This window comes from Hoplias malabaricus, chromosome 10 (genome assembly GCF_029633855.1).
Source record: "Hoplias malabaricus isolate fHopMal1 chromosome 10, fHopMal1.hap1, whole genome shotgun sequence".
Taxonomy (NCBI): domain Eukaryota; kingdom Metazoa; phylum Chordata; class Actinopteri; order Characiformes; family Erythrinidae; genus Hoplias; species Hoplias malabaricus.
In genome coordinates, this window is record NC_089809.1 from 22,393,589 (window position 1) to 22,407,095 (window position 13,507).

Here is a 13,507-nt window from a genome sequence, read left to right on the forward strand (position 1 = left end):
ATTGTCTATGGTTACTAGGTCTCCTCCCATATTAATGCAAGATTTCCAGCTATTTTCCCAAGATAGCCAGGGCGTCTCTGTGGAGAAGTAGTAACAGCTGGACCTGTTCTGAATCCAGTTCCTCATACAGGGCTCACAGTGAAACTCTGAAACAGATAACATTGATATTCTGACTAGAGCAGTGTGATATGAATGTGCTGTGGTCCAGAGAAAAACTTTATAGGTCAAAATCTGCTTAATGCTGGTTAAAACAAGACAGGAAATAAAAGGTGGAGGTGAGGGTTGAGGGGAATAAGAGACTTAGATTCATACTAAAGCTCAAAAGGACACATGAGATTCCTGAGTGCTTAGGAGACCTCTAATCTAGGAGACTCAGGAGACCTCTCCCAGGTGCTGGAAACATCAGCTAAAGTCTCCTTTGCATTTCCATCTGTTACTGTCTCAAAAACTATTTAAAACAGAAAAATGTTTCTACAGGAGTCAAAGATGCTCATTTAAAAAGAACATCTGAGGTGAGGTTGGAGATGGTGAGTCTCACCTACCTCCAGAAATGTTCTGACAGTAGCTAGAGACTGGAAAGCTTGAAAACCGAGTGATGTTCTTCAGGATGTTGTTTAGTTGATTTCTCTGTACACCCAACTCCTCTTTCTCTTTCTCCAGCACTGCCTTTTCGGCCTTAACCCTCAGGAGCGCTGTGCTCTCATTGGTGTAAAGTTCCTGCAGAAGACGATTGTCTCTGGTTAGATTCTGGATCAGGGTTTCTAGTGCTTGACTGACATTAGCCATACTCTGCAGCCAGGTGCAGTTGGTGTTATTTTGCTGCTGGACATTTCTCACCAAGACACCATTGTACTGAGAAACCTGGTTGATGTCTGTGAAGACAAGAAAAAATATTTTTAAAAAGAAATAAATACAGTTAAAGTCTATAAAATGTAATTATATATACAGTCTTTATCAGACGCAAACTTTCAATAAAACTCAATAAAACAAATGCTAAAGTTCACAATGCACGCATAGTGCCAAGTGTCAGCCTGATGGGTATAAAGCTCCGCAACCCAGTGCAATGGGTAGTGGAGCTCGAGCTCCATTCGGTATTCTTGAGTGACTTCTGTGATCCAGAACCGTGGTGTGACTTTTGTGCCAATGTAATGTCTAATGTAAAACCTTAGAATCAGAGTTTCTGCATTAACGGGACGAACTACCCATTGATACCCTTGATATCAGAAGAAATGTTGTATGAGAAGGTGTTCACACATTTCTTGTTTGGCCATACCTGTGCAGTTTAGGGCTACATTTCAACAGTGACTTGGTCGTGTAGCAGAATGTGCCACTTTCAAATGGGAAGCAGCAGGACTACTCATACTTACTCATTACGCTCACTGCCACTACTCCTGCGAGTAAGAGAACACACAGCAGCCCTAGGCAAATTGTAGTCCGTTTGTATAATGTAGTGTGGGATATAGACTTTTCCTCTGCAAGAAAACACAACATTTTATGCACCCTTAGACTGTGACTAATTTATTATTAACACAGGATTTAAGTTTGTCAAATCAGCTTTCTTCAAATTCAAAAGTAATATACTACACTTAAAAGAAAGAATGTATTGGATTGTTATTGGATTGAAAGTATGGGATTGTTATGCTTAGTTTGAATAATTTTGGATAATAATTGAATAATTGAGGATTTTTTTGGAATCATGTACCAACAGCAACATCTTTAGATTAAAAATAAAACACTGGTTGCAGAATAGGATGCTGTGGAACTCCCTTATCTAAGGTCACCATACTCACTGGGTTGTGAGTGGACACAGCAGATGCAGCCAAAAAAAAAAGCATTTAATTCTCAAGGAACTTATTCAATGAAATATCCAACTGATCTCTTAATGTGACAGGTTTATTGTGAAGAAAGAACTTTTAAAATATTACAGCTGATTACAAATGCCGACAACTATGTGTGTGTGTGTTATCAAAGGGGATGCAGAGAGCACTTTTTAAATATAACTTAGATCGAGGTGACTTCAAGTTGTGCATACTCTTAAAGTTAGGCTATGGACAGTGTTGGACAGTCACAGGGACATACTTTTGTGGACATATAAAAGCAAAAACTGATTTATAAATTGAAATACAAAATGCATGGCAAAGTACAAACATATTCTGTTCTAAGAATGCCACATATTTACTTTGTGACACATACGACAAAATAAATATTGATTTATTTACACATTCTGTATTTTAGTTCTCAGAACATTTGGTCTCATTGTGATTCCTTTAAATATAGACCCATAGAGAAATATGAAGTCTTGTCATTAAAAGGCAATAACATCCATAACTCACCGACCAAAGCAGCACAACCCTGCTCTTCTGGCTGAGGACTGCTCAGTGATGGAGTCTCTGTGATTTTCTTGATTTCTGAGTACACCACCTCCTCAGCTGGCTCTGCTGCTCATAAGAGACACAGACAGAATCAACACAGAGGTTTATCAAGAAGAGTGCGATTCAGTGGTACAAAAATGTGGGCAGCAACTTACAGACTACAAATAAATGGGATCGGTAATAATATAACAACAAGATTTATTTATCTGTAAATTGAAATCAATTTAATAGTTATAAAATAATTATTCGGTACGTCATCTGTTTTGTGATATTAGGGTTATTACCCAAACAACAGTCTAGTAGTTATGCTGAACAGTATATATAATGTAAAATCATTGTTTCTGCTTCCTGAACTGTTATTTTTGCAAATAGTCACACCTCAGTGTCACTGCTGGACTGAGAATAGTCCACAAAAAAAACAAATCTACTGTGTCCACTGATGGAGGACTAGAAGACGACCAACACAAACTGTGCAGCAACAGATGAGCTTCTGTCTCTGACATCTACCAGGTGATGACCAACGTGGACAGTGAGTGGACACAGTATTTAAAAAAAAAACAAAAAAACAGCAGCACTGCTTTGTCCGATCCACTCTAAAACACCACCATGGCAGAGAATGATCCAGGGAATGAACTGGTCACTCCTGGTCATTCAACAAACATGAAGAGAAGACAGAAAATAGCATTTACTGTGCTACTTTTGGAGGAGAAAGAAAAAATTCCCTGTCTGTATGGAGAAAATATTATCTGCTTGTTCAGAAACATTGAAGATGGAATGGGAAATTGGATTAAGAAGCTAAATTTAGCTTGTGAGGGAAGAAAAAAAAACTGGGTCTAGGCTATGGCTAACATTATTTTTCAGAACAGATCTCAAACAGTGAATATATTATGTATGTGGTGCTAACATTTTAATAACATACACATAGCAGATATTCTGTGGCCAGAGAATGTTTGTTCTGGTTAATGTTAATTCTCAAGTTTAATCTTAATGGCTTGCAGTTTATTACATTCTTCAAAGTCATTTCCTAAAGACACTAACAATAAAGATTTCATTATTATAGTGATTTCAATTCCAAGTGTAAAAATAGTTGTGAAAATGTTTCATAGAAGAAAAAAATGAATTCTTAAATTTTAATGGAAGCTAATTTAACAAGATATTTTTGGAATATTTTTGTTTGTCAGTTCATTATAAAATGTTCACAGGGTAACAAATGAATTATGAAAAAAAATGAAAAATATAATATTTCTTAATGTGGCAGCAAAATATAATTAAAATGTTAAAATGAAGCATTAAGATTTGAAAGTTCTTCTGGTTACTTCTGTTTCTCCTCAGATCAATGTGAAAAGGTAACTCACGTTTAGGCTTTGAATCCTCAAATTTACTGAAAACTACTGTAGAATAATTAACTTCCTCCTCCATGTTCATCGGCACAGGTCACTACTCAGTGTAACTCCGGGTACGTTTGGTTTGAACTGGTCTAGTGGTTTCTGCTACCTTTAGAAATGAACGTAATGACAAAACAGGATGTCATTGGGCAATTTAGATTAGGACACGTGTTAGCTTACATTTTGCCCACTACAGGAAATGCCCTGGTGACCACAACAATGCCTCATCCAACAGCAGCCTCCCCCTGGTCTGTGGAAGCCCATTTCTGCCACATAAAATTATAATAATAAAAAAGGACCAATTATTTTTTTTCATTAATATATAACTTGCTATCTCAATAATTCAAGATGCTATCTCATTCTTTTAAGATACTAAGTCAATATATTGAAAAAGCATCTCATAATTGTGAGATACTAAGAAAATATATCAATATATTATCTCAATATATCGATTTATCATCTCAGAATAATGACTTAATGACTTGACTTAGTATCTCAAAATAATGAGGGAGTGTCTTGAAATACTAAGATAGCAACTTACATATTAATTAAAAAGTATGTGCCTTTAAAAAAAAAAGTAATTTACTTTATATGGTGGAAATGGTATTCCATACTGGTCTGGCCCTCTAGACAGGAAATCTATAAAAAAAAAAAAAAAGCTGATCTGTTCTGTAGTTTTGGACATTTGGTTTAAGCATAGGACTAGTGTTTCTTGGGCTGAACTAAGCCACTGGACCACGCAACATTTTGTATTGTGGCTTTTTGACCACAGGGTGGCACAGTGTAATGGGCTGTCTCCTCATATCATCAGCTTAATTAATGGCTGACAAATCAAGCTTATTTTTAGTATAATGATTTTACAGTATGTTCCACTGGACCTTTAAATACATTATGCATTTTTAAATAGCAAGCACTATTTAGAGAACATCACAGAATGGATATTTAATTGCTGAAAAACATGATCTAGCTGGTAGAGAGCATGCTATTTGTGAATCATCTTTGTGCTAGGAGGATTTATACCTCTATACATAACACAGCTTTAGTAAAATGACTTTGCAATGTTTCTGATTCCCATCAGTGACTCCATAGTTTGTGTACCTCTCTACAATAATTTGCAAAGGACTCTTTATGGGCTCTTACAGTGGTGCTACATGTAGTGTTGCTGCCACCCATCTGCAGGATCTCAGAGCTCTGGGGTCAACCTTCATCTCACTTCTCTGTCTTTAGGCAGTCGGCCATGTTCTCCCGGTTCCCATGTGAGTTGAGTGTCTACTGATGAATGAATGAACAAACAATCTTAAAACGAATCACATTTAACACATCTACAGAGAACCCACATAATACTCTTTTTGTTTCCAAAGAAATTGGATCATTTCACACCTGTGTGCACAAGTCCACACATGTTATTTGTCTTTTGAACACAACTGCGTAAGAGCTGACACATCCCAGCAGTGCTAGAGTTAACCCCACAAATGACATCACTACTCTTTTTCTCTATTCTCTCTACCCCTCCTTCTGCTCCCCTCTGCCCTCCCCCTCTCCTCCATTTACTATGAAAGTGTCTGTGTGCTGGCCATTCAAGCAAGTGGCACTGAGGCATCTGGAGGCACTGGACTCTGGAGCCTTTAGAGACAGACACACAGAGTACAATACAGTGCTGATTTTGTGGTCTTAAACCAGGTTTCCTCACACTGCAATGGCCATGTCAAGTGTCTGGCATCTTCTCCCTCATTCTGGAGAGGAGAAATACCAGATGCTGGAGTTGAACAAGAGGCTGGAGTCCTACTTGGGTCATGTGAAGCTGCTGGAGGAAGAAAACCAACTACTGCAAAGGGAGATCCAGGAGCTCCAGAAAAGCCAGGGCAACAGAAATCAAAGGCAAGCCCAAGAGGAGGCCTTGAGCCTGGCCAGGAGAGAGGTGCATGTCGCCTGGATGGAGAAAGATCGGGTGGAGCTGGAGGTGAGCAACATTTTGGAGGAAATGGAAGAGCTGAACTCTCAAAGAGAAAAGGTAAGAGCCGCACAGGCTGAAGCGAAGAGGAAACTGGTGGAGGGCAAGAAGCAGCTGGAGGACGAGTGGAGGGCCCAGATTTGGCTGAGGGAACAGGCAGCCCATCTCGAGAAGGAGGTCTCACTGCAGGTGCAGGTTCACCAGGAAGAGATGGCAAGCCTCAAGTCCACAAAAGCCTTCTCAAAGCCAGTACTTATGGCCCCTCAGCCCAGCCAAACATTCACCCTCCAGGACCTGGGGCAAGAGTACTCTGAGAGAGCAGCGCAGGCATGGCAGGAAGCGGCAGGTGTCTACCAGAGACAGGTAGAGCAGCTGGAAGACCACCTCAACCAGGCCAAGGCTCACATAACCAAGATCAACCAGGAGAAGAAGGAAAGTCAGCTGCACCTGCAAGATTTAGCCAAAGAGCTGGAGAGCATGAAAGTCCAGAGGGAGTTCCTGGAGAAGAACATGAGCCAGCAAAAAGCCAGACAGAGCCAAGAACTTCAGCAACTTCAGGTAATCAGATCCGGACACTCTGCAACAACTTGAGCACTGGCTTCATGTTAGAACCAATTAAACATTAGGTGCACAAATAAGCTGTAAAGTATTTTTGTGTAACATAGACTTAACTCAGAACTCAATCATTCTCCTAGTGTTTTGTCATTTTATGTCAACTATTATATATGCCAATTTTCCTTTTATTAAGAAAAACGCTAATAATTAAGTAAGTATTCATAATGTTTTAATACTTTTTTTTTTAATTAAGGGTACAATATTATCCCCAGGAATTAATCAAATTGATGCACATGCTTTTGCGCTGCTGTTTCCATGATGGCACTCAGTGCAGTGACAAATAAATTCTTCCAAGACATTCTAATTGTCGCTTTCCAAAGCTTTTTATCCCAGATTTTTCTCATTCTTGTTTTATGCTGAAGAGAACAGAGGAACTGAAATGGTTCGATATTATCAAAACAAATTTATATTAACCCCCTTTAATAATGCTGAAGATACTGGGTTTTGTACAGCAATGAGAGGTTCTTTTTTAAATGAATGTCTGGATTTCCCGTCACTCTCTTTTGTTCAAACTCAGCTGAAAGGAAGCAACTATGATGTGAGTGAACTAAAATAAAAGCAGAAGACACAAGAGCGTCATTTTCTGTGAACCGATTAAACACTAAATGAAGCTATAGACCCAGGATTAAAGTCTAACTGACACTTCTTACTCACAGTTTTAGTCACTCTTACCGCATGACAGTCTACCAATTGTTTAAGGGATTATGACTCTAAGCTGGTGCCTAATAAAATTCAACTTCTGACCTGGTGGTTTCCAGTCCTCTGAAGCCACCAAATTACCACTGACCATAAAAGTGCTGTGTCATGCATTTTGGGCTCCCCTAAATTCCTCAAACAGACATCACATATGGTCAAAAGGTTATTTAGCACTATGCATGGACATCGTTACACCTATTAGACCTGCTCCTAAACAGAGAACTCGCTTTTCATTGGTCATCGCCTTTATATAGCCAATCAGCAATCAGAGTTATCTGTCCATCATTCAGTGTGTAGCCAATGGAGTCATAGTCACGCCTACAGCGGTTTGTCTTGTGGCGGTGCTGAGAGCAGCAGGTCAAAGCTGAAAAACTGGGAAGTACAGCTCTGCTTTAGACAGAACTATATATCTTAGCTCCTGGTGGCTTTGCTTAATCTGTACCTCGCCAAAGAAATTTGCTGCTATGAGGCAATTACCTTAGACCGCCCTGCTTAAATCTTAGCCGCCCTAATCATTAATCTCTAATGATGGCACTGTATATATCCATGTCTGCAATGGGTGTACCTCAGAGTAGTTGAATTAATAACTATAACGTGTGTGTACAAATGTATGGGCATGTATTTTACAGTGCATGTGTAAATGAGAAAAAAATAACACTTCAGTATGTATTTAAGATGAATTTGAAAAATTTGTTTTGTAATTATTAATGTATTTCTGTCTGTAGGTTCATGTGGAGACTCTGGACACAGAGAAAATGGAGCTTGATAAGGAGATAGGTGATCTAATGATAGACAGACGTAACCTAATGCAGATGAAGATGTGTCTGGGGCTAGAGGTGGCCACTTACAGGTACCTGCTTCCATCTTTATCCCCATAATCATCTCCTTCCACTAGGTAGCCCGTTTCCGGCTACAGTCACAGTTTTTCAGTGCTTTATTATACATCATCTCCACTTCAGTGAGAAACATGGTGCTGCTGCTATGAAGGACTTGTTTGTGGTCTATAGACCTGTCACTGATTTAAATGTGTGGCTGAAAGAGCTTTTATCAGCTGCTGTGGAAAAGAGTAACCTTAGACCTTTGATAAGTGACTCTAAATGGGCTTCCCCCTATCTGATGTCCAGCTCTGTCCACCCATCTATTTGCAGACAGACTAGAGAGGGCAGTTTCACTAATTTCAGAAGCATTCAGACAATGCTGGTGAGACATAGCATGGTTTTTATACTCTGTTAAAAATAAAGCTGCCAAAAAATGGTCATTTGAATCAATGACAGTGTGGGAATCATTGTAAAGAATACATTACCATTTACAACACGATTACATTTTTACTCACATCATAATGTATACTCAAGCCAAAAACACAAAAAAAATTATGAATCTGTTTATAAAAATGTTGGCCATGTCTAGCAGTGATGGACCACTTATGTAACTGTGTAATGAATCTTAACTAAAAACAGTGGTTTATTTTTTAGTAGTTATATAATCTTCCATTCAGCAAACTACGTCATTGCCGTCATATGAACATCAATATTCCAGTTTTGTTTTATCGTCATCATTCGACATTATTTGATAATGGTTTTAATTTGATCAGTAGAATTAGATTAATAGTTTCGTCATACATATTTTTGTTCAGACAACTATAACTCCCACATATCATTATAGGAATAATTATACTTTGAATTGTGGCAATATCGTTTATAAGCAGTTCTCAGTTATAAAGGTTGTATTGTATATGGCCAAGTATTCATTTCCATTAAAGGGAATAATTGTGACTGTGTATCGGAATGGGAATAATCCACAGATATAAAAGGGGAAGAAGAATTACTGCTGCATTCACACTGCGTCTGACCGTGTGCATTATATATAAAGGAACCGACAGTGGCCTGTGCACTGCAGATGGTCTGACAATAACAAATCTGAAACTTCATTTCCATAACAACACACTCAGGCTCTGACCTGCTGTTCCACAGCAACAAAAGCCTTCCCTCCCCCTTCCTTTCTTTATCCTTTTTTTTTTTTTTTTACAAAGTTCATTCTTTCTCACACACACACGTCTATAATCCTTTACTATTGTAATCCCACTCTTGCTGACTGCAGTTAACATTTCATGTTGCCATAATCTAAAAAAGTGATTTGACCCAAAACAAGGTCTAGAATTATTAGACATTAAAAAATTATAAACACACACTGTCGTTAGCCTACTCTGAGTTTTAGTAGAACCAACTCACAAACATCACTTGTAACTCACATATAGCAGGCTGAAAATTCTTCAGATGTGGCATTATTAACACACCCAGCTTCAGGATCATTGAGGACAGGTAGGGTGGGTCTTTGCTCTGATGTAATAATAGAGACCAGTGAATGGTATTGAATCTTCACATACATTTTCAGAGGGTGTTGTGGAAGTTTCATACCAGCATTCAAAATAACACTTGGATGATGGATTTAATGATATGCTTGTAACTTCATGGCTGCCTAATTCACAATTCTTCTCTCTTCAGAGCTTTGCTGGACAGTGAAAGCTTTAGAGTTAGTGGTCAATCAACAAGTAAGGCCAGCACCCGGACGACCTCCCATTTTGGTAATTTGTTTTTCCCTACTATATGTTCCCAACAAGCTTTACAGTATGACTTCATTCTCTGAATGACACTAAAGAGAAATATCCCAATGCTAATTAGTGCCTGGAGTGTGCAACTGTGGGCATATGTATGTGTGTATGTGTCTGTGGGGGTGGGCATCTACTCTACTAAATGGAGTCAGTCCTGGTCATGTCAGCAGACACCCCATCGGTCACTACAGCAGATGGCTGCATTTCCTGTAATGAAGGCTCGGGGAGACAAAGGGAAGATCAATACGTCTCCATTACTGGGCTACTACAGAGTATCCTGATCATTCCTCTGAGAGAGGGATGATGGCTGCCTGAACAAAATTATTCAATATGGCCATGCCGCATCTCCTAGACCATGTTCCCTTAGGCAGATGTGCATCTGTCCTATTCATCAGTTTACAAATGAAATGATGCAAATTGTAGCATTAAAACAAGAAATCATATCCACCAAGTCAATCTGTCTGTCTGTGTATATATATATATATATACACACACACACACACACATACACATACCCACCCCTTCATTTTCATCCTTTTTTTGTTACATCTGTAAAACTAGACCGTGCAGTATATCTAACCCATGTTTACTATCCTCTTATTTCACTCACAGACGTGCTCTCCAAGCCCCATGGGACCCATCCAGGCTCTCAGATCTTCTCAGTTTCCTCTCACCTCAGCAGTCCACTGAACCCCTCGAGATCACTGTCACATCCTAAAGCCAATATTTTGTCTGCAGCTCCTTCATGGAGTCTGGCACAGAGCCCAATGCAGACCCCCAAGTTGAAGCAAAAGTCTGAAGATGTGGAAGCCAGCATAAGTGAAATGAAAACAAAATTGGAAAGAAGATTCACAGAGCCCCCCCCTGCACTTGTCAGTGGAACTGCTTCTGTTCCTTTCAAATCTGAGGAAAATGTACAAGTGAGCCATACTCCTTTAGTTTCTGCTTCTGCAGCTCCTCCAGCTGTAGATAAACCAGAGTCTATGCCCACTGAGCATACTGAAGAAGACAATACAGAAGAGATAGTTACCGAGAATCAATCACAAGATGGACAGGCCATGTCTGGCACTGAGGAAGCAGCATTGATTAGCTCACCATCTGGACATCTGAGTAGCCTTCCACAAACCCCAGAGAGAGAGCTGCCCTCTAATCAAAACACAGAGGATGGAAAAGGTTCAGAGGATGGAGAGGAGGAGGAGGAGGAGACTGAGGTGTCTACTGAGATGGCTCAAATTTCGCATGCACCCATGTTTGCCTGGGAGGAAAATGATACAGTAATACAAGAGGAGAAAGACATGGGCCCTGAGCTAGAGCTGGTGTCAGAGAACAACAGAGAAAACCACATTCAAGAATGTAGAACAGACACAACATTTCTCGCCACGTACTTAAAAGAGCTTGGTGAAGACAATGAGAAACCTACTTCACCGTTACCTGAAGAATCACATTTGGATATCGTAGATACATTCAGCCGTGATGAGAAAGAGAGTGAAGTATTAACATGGGCAGATGTAAAAGACAGTGTTGCCAATATCCCTGAAATAGAGGCTCTTGAAAGCCCCTCTGAAGCAGAGAGAGAGCTCATTGAAAAGTGGGTAGAAAGGGACCGGTCTGAAGTGATTGAGGAAGCAGAAGTCGAATGCTGTGGCACAGAGGTGAAGGAAGTTAATCATTCGGATGTTGAATTGAAAGAGGAGGAGGATAAAACAGATGTTCTAACTGAAGAGAACAAGGAAGAAGAGAGAAAAGAAGAGAATGTGATTGAAGGAGAAGAGGAAGAGAGGATGAAGGATGAAGATATTGTTGTGATGGAAGAAAACTTTACTGACACTGAGAAAGGAGCTGTGGTCCAGGACTTTTCTGCACAGGAGCTTGAGAATGCTCCACAGTGTGATTCAGAACCTACAGAGGAGACCGCTTTAGACATGGGTGCACATGACGGAAACCATGATTTAGCTGAAGATCCTGCAGATCCCGAAGAGGAGGAGCAGATAGAGAGCGATGAAGATGAATCTCTAAACATCTCCGCATCATGGAGGACTGACCCAGGTGAGGTAGATAGCTACGCTCAGGAGAACACGATCGCGGACACTCGTCCACTTTTACACTACAAAAGTGATGAAGAGACAGATGCCAACACTCGTGTGTCTCATGTGGGGGAGAGTGAGCCTAGTGACAGTGAAGAAGAGAGAGAGAAACATGACGGGGCCTTTATGTGGGGCCAGAACACTGCCAAACGTTTTGACACCATGGAGGACCTGTCGGAGGAGCCGGAGATAGGTCTCTCCAATGATGTAGTCATGGAGGAATCTGCTCAAATTACAGTAGAAGAGAACATTGGGGATATATCCAATGAGGAATCAGTAGGGCCTGGGGGTCTTCAATGTGAAAGTGAGGATAATGATATTAATGTCAACAAAGCGAAGGATGACACTCTGACATACGTTGAGGTAAGTGACTTTACACATTCTGAGCAGAGTATTCGAATTGGGGAAGAGACAGAAAAGGAGAACCAGGCTCTCCAGCTTCAGAAACAGGAGAACTCAAATTTACCAGAGTTTCCTCAGAGTCTCCTGAGTGAAACTAGGTACCTTCATGAGCAGCATGATCTCCCAGCTGAGCAGACTGAGAATGCAGAGGATGATATTCTAATAACTAACGACAACACAGACGACTGCGTTATGGAGACCTTCACACAAATCAAGTCAGACGACAACGACACAGTCACAGACCCCTCACGAGCAGAACCATCCCATGAACAAGCTCTAGAAGGAGAGCCATTAACAGACACAACACATTCAGAACCATTTCCACTCAAAAGCATTTTGTCCAAAGAACAGGGTTGTCCAAAAGAAGAGGAGGACGAACAATCTGATCTCTCGATGCTCACTCATGCAGATTTCACAGACAATGTCTCACTTCACAGTGGGCCCAGCAGTCGTCCAGAGAGCCAGACTAACATCGCAAACTTGGACATGGATGAGTCCAACAGTTCAGAAGACGAGTCTCCTAATGCTAGCCAGTGCTCTCAGGACCTCAGCAAGGCAATTATATCAACAGAGCGCCTTGTCTCTGTCAACGAAGCCTCGAAGGACAATTCTGTGCCTTTCACAGATCTTCTGGAGGAGGCTGTGGTGAAAGAGAGGTTTGAGGTGAGTTTTGAGGAGAGTTTTGTTCCTCAGCCAGCAGAATGGCAGGATGTAAGAACTCCAAACAAGGAGGAAGAGCGGGTTGTAGTGGACAAGAGCAGCAGCAGCGAAGTGCAGGAAAATGGCAGTTTGCCTCAAATTCACCAAGGGGAAGACTTGACCAATTCTGAGCTAACCACAGGGATATCCGATAACCTTCTCAGCACTGGGGAAGAACTGAGAGATACGACCACAGAGAACAACATAGCATCAGAAAAGATGGATATTTTCCAAAGCAACGTTCTGGATGAAATCCCTCAGACTGTGGCAAAAGAAAACGACCTTCACAGCTTCTTTAGCTCAAGCCTAAAAGACGACTTTTGGAGCAACACAAAATTTGAAACGGCTGCAACTTATGACTCAAAGAATCAACCGGATACAGAACAATTCTCCCACGAGACCATTCCTCCAAACCTTTCCTCCAGTCCAGCCTTCGGGGAAGACTGGGGAGAGAAAGATAAAGATATTAGAATCACAACTGCTCAGTCAGAGGAGGAGGAGGAGGAAAGGGAAGACCAGAAGACTCCACAGGCTAAACAGCTACAGTGTGGAGATAGTAAAGATGGACAGATGGTAGCTGTCCAATCAGATGAGTCGGTTGATGAAGGAGACTCCTGGTCCTCTGGAGAGGAGTAATGCCTTTCAAAGGATTATAATCCCCACACACTTTGATTTTTTTTTTATAATTATTATTT

General features: G+C 40.5%; 1 protein-coding gene across 1 annotated transcript; it reads left to right on the forward strand.

The window, feature by feature from the left end:
* Positions 1–5,453: 5,453 nt before the first annotated feature.
* Positions 5,454–13,448, forward strand: nes (nestin). Its single transcript, XM_066682283.1, has 4 exons — positions 5,454–6,266; positions 7,745–7,869; positions 9,521–9,600; positions 10,240–13,448. The coding sequence occupies exons 1-4, from the start codon at positions 5,454–5,456 to the stop codon at positions 13,446–13,448; spliced, it is 4,227 nt and encodes a 1,408-aa protein (XP_066538380.1).
* Positions 13,449–13,507: the final 59 nt, after the last annotated feature.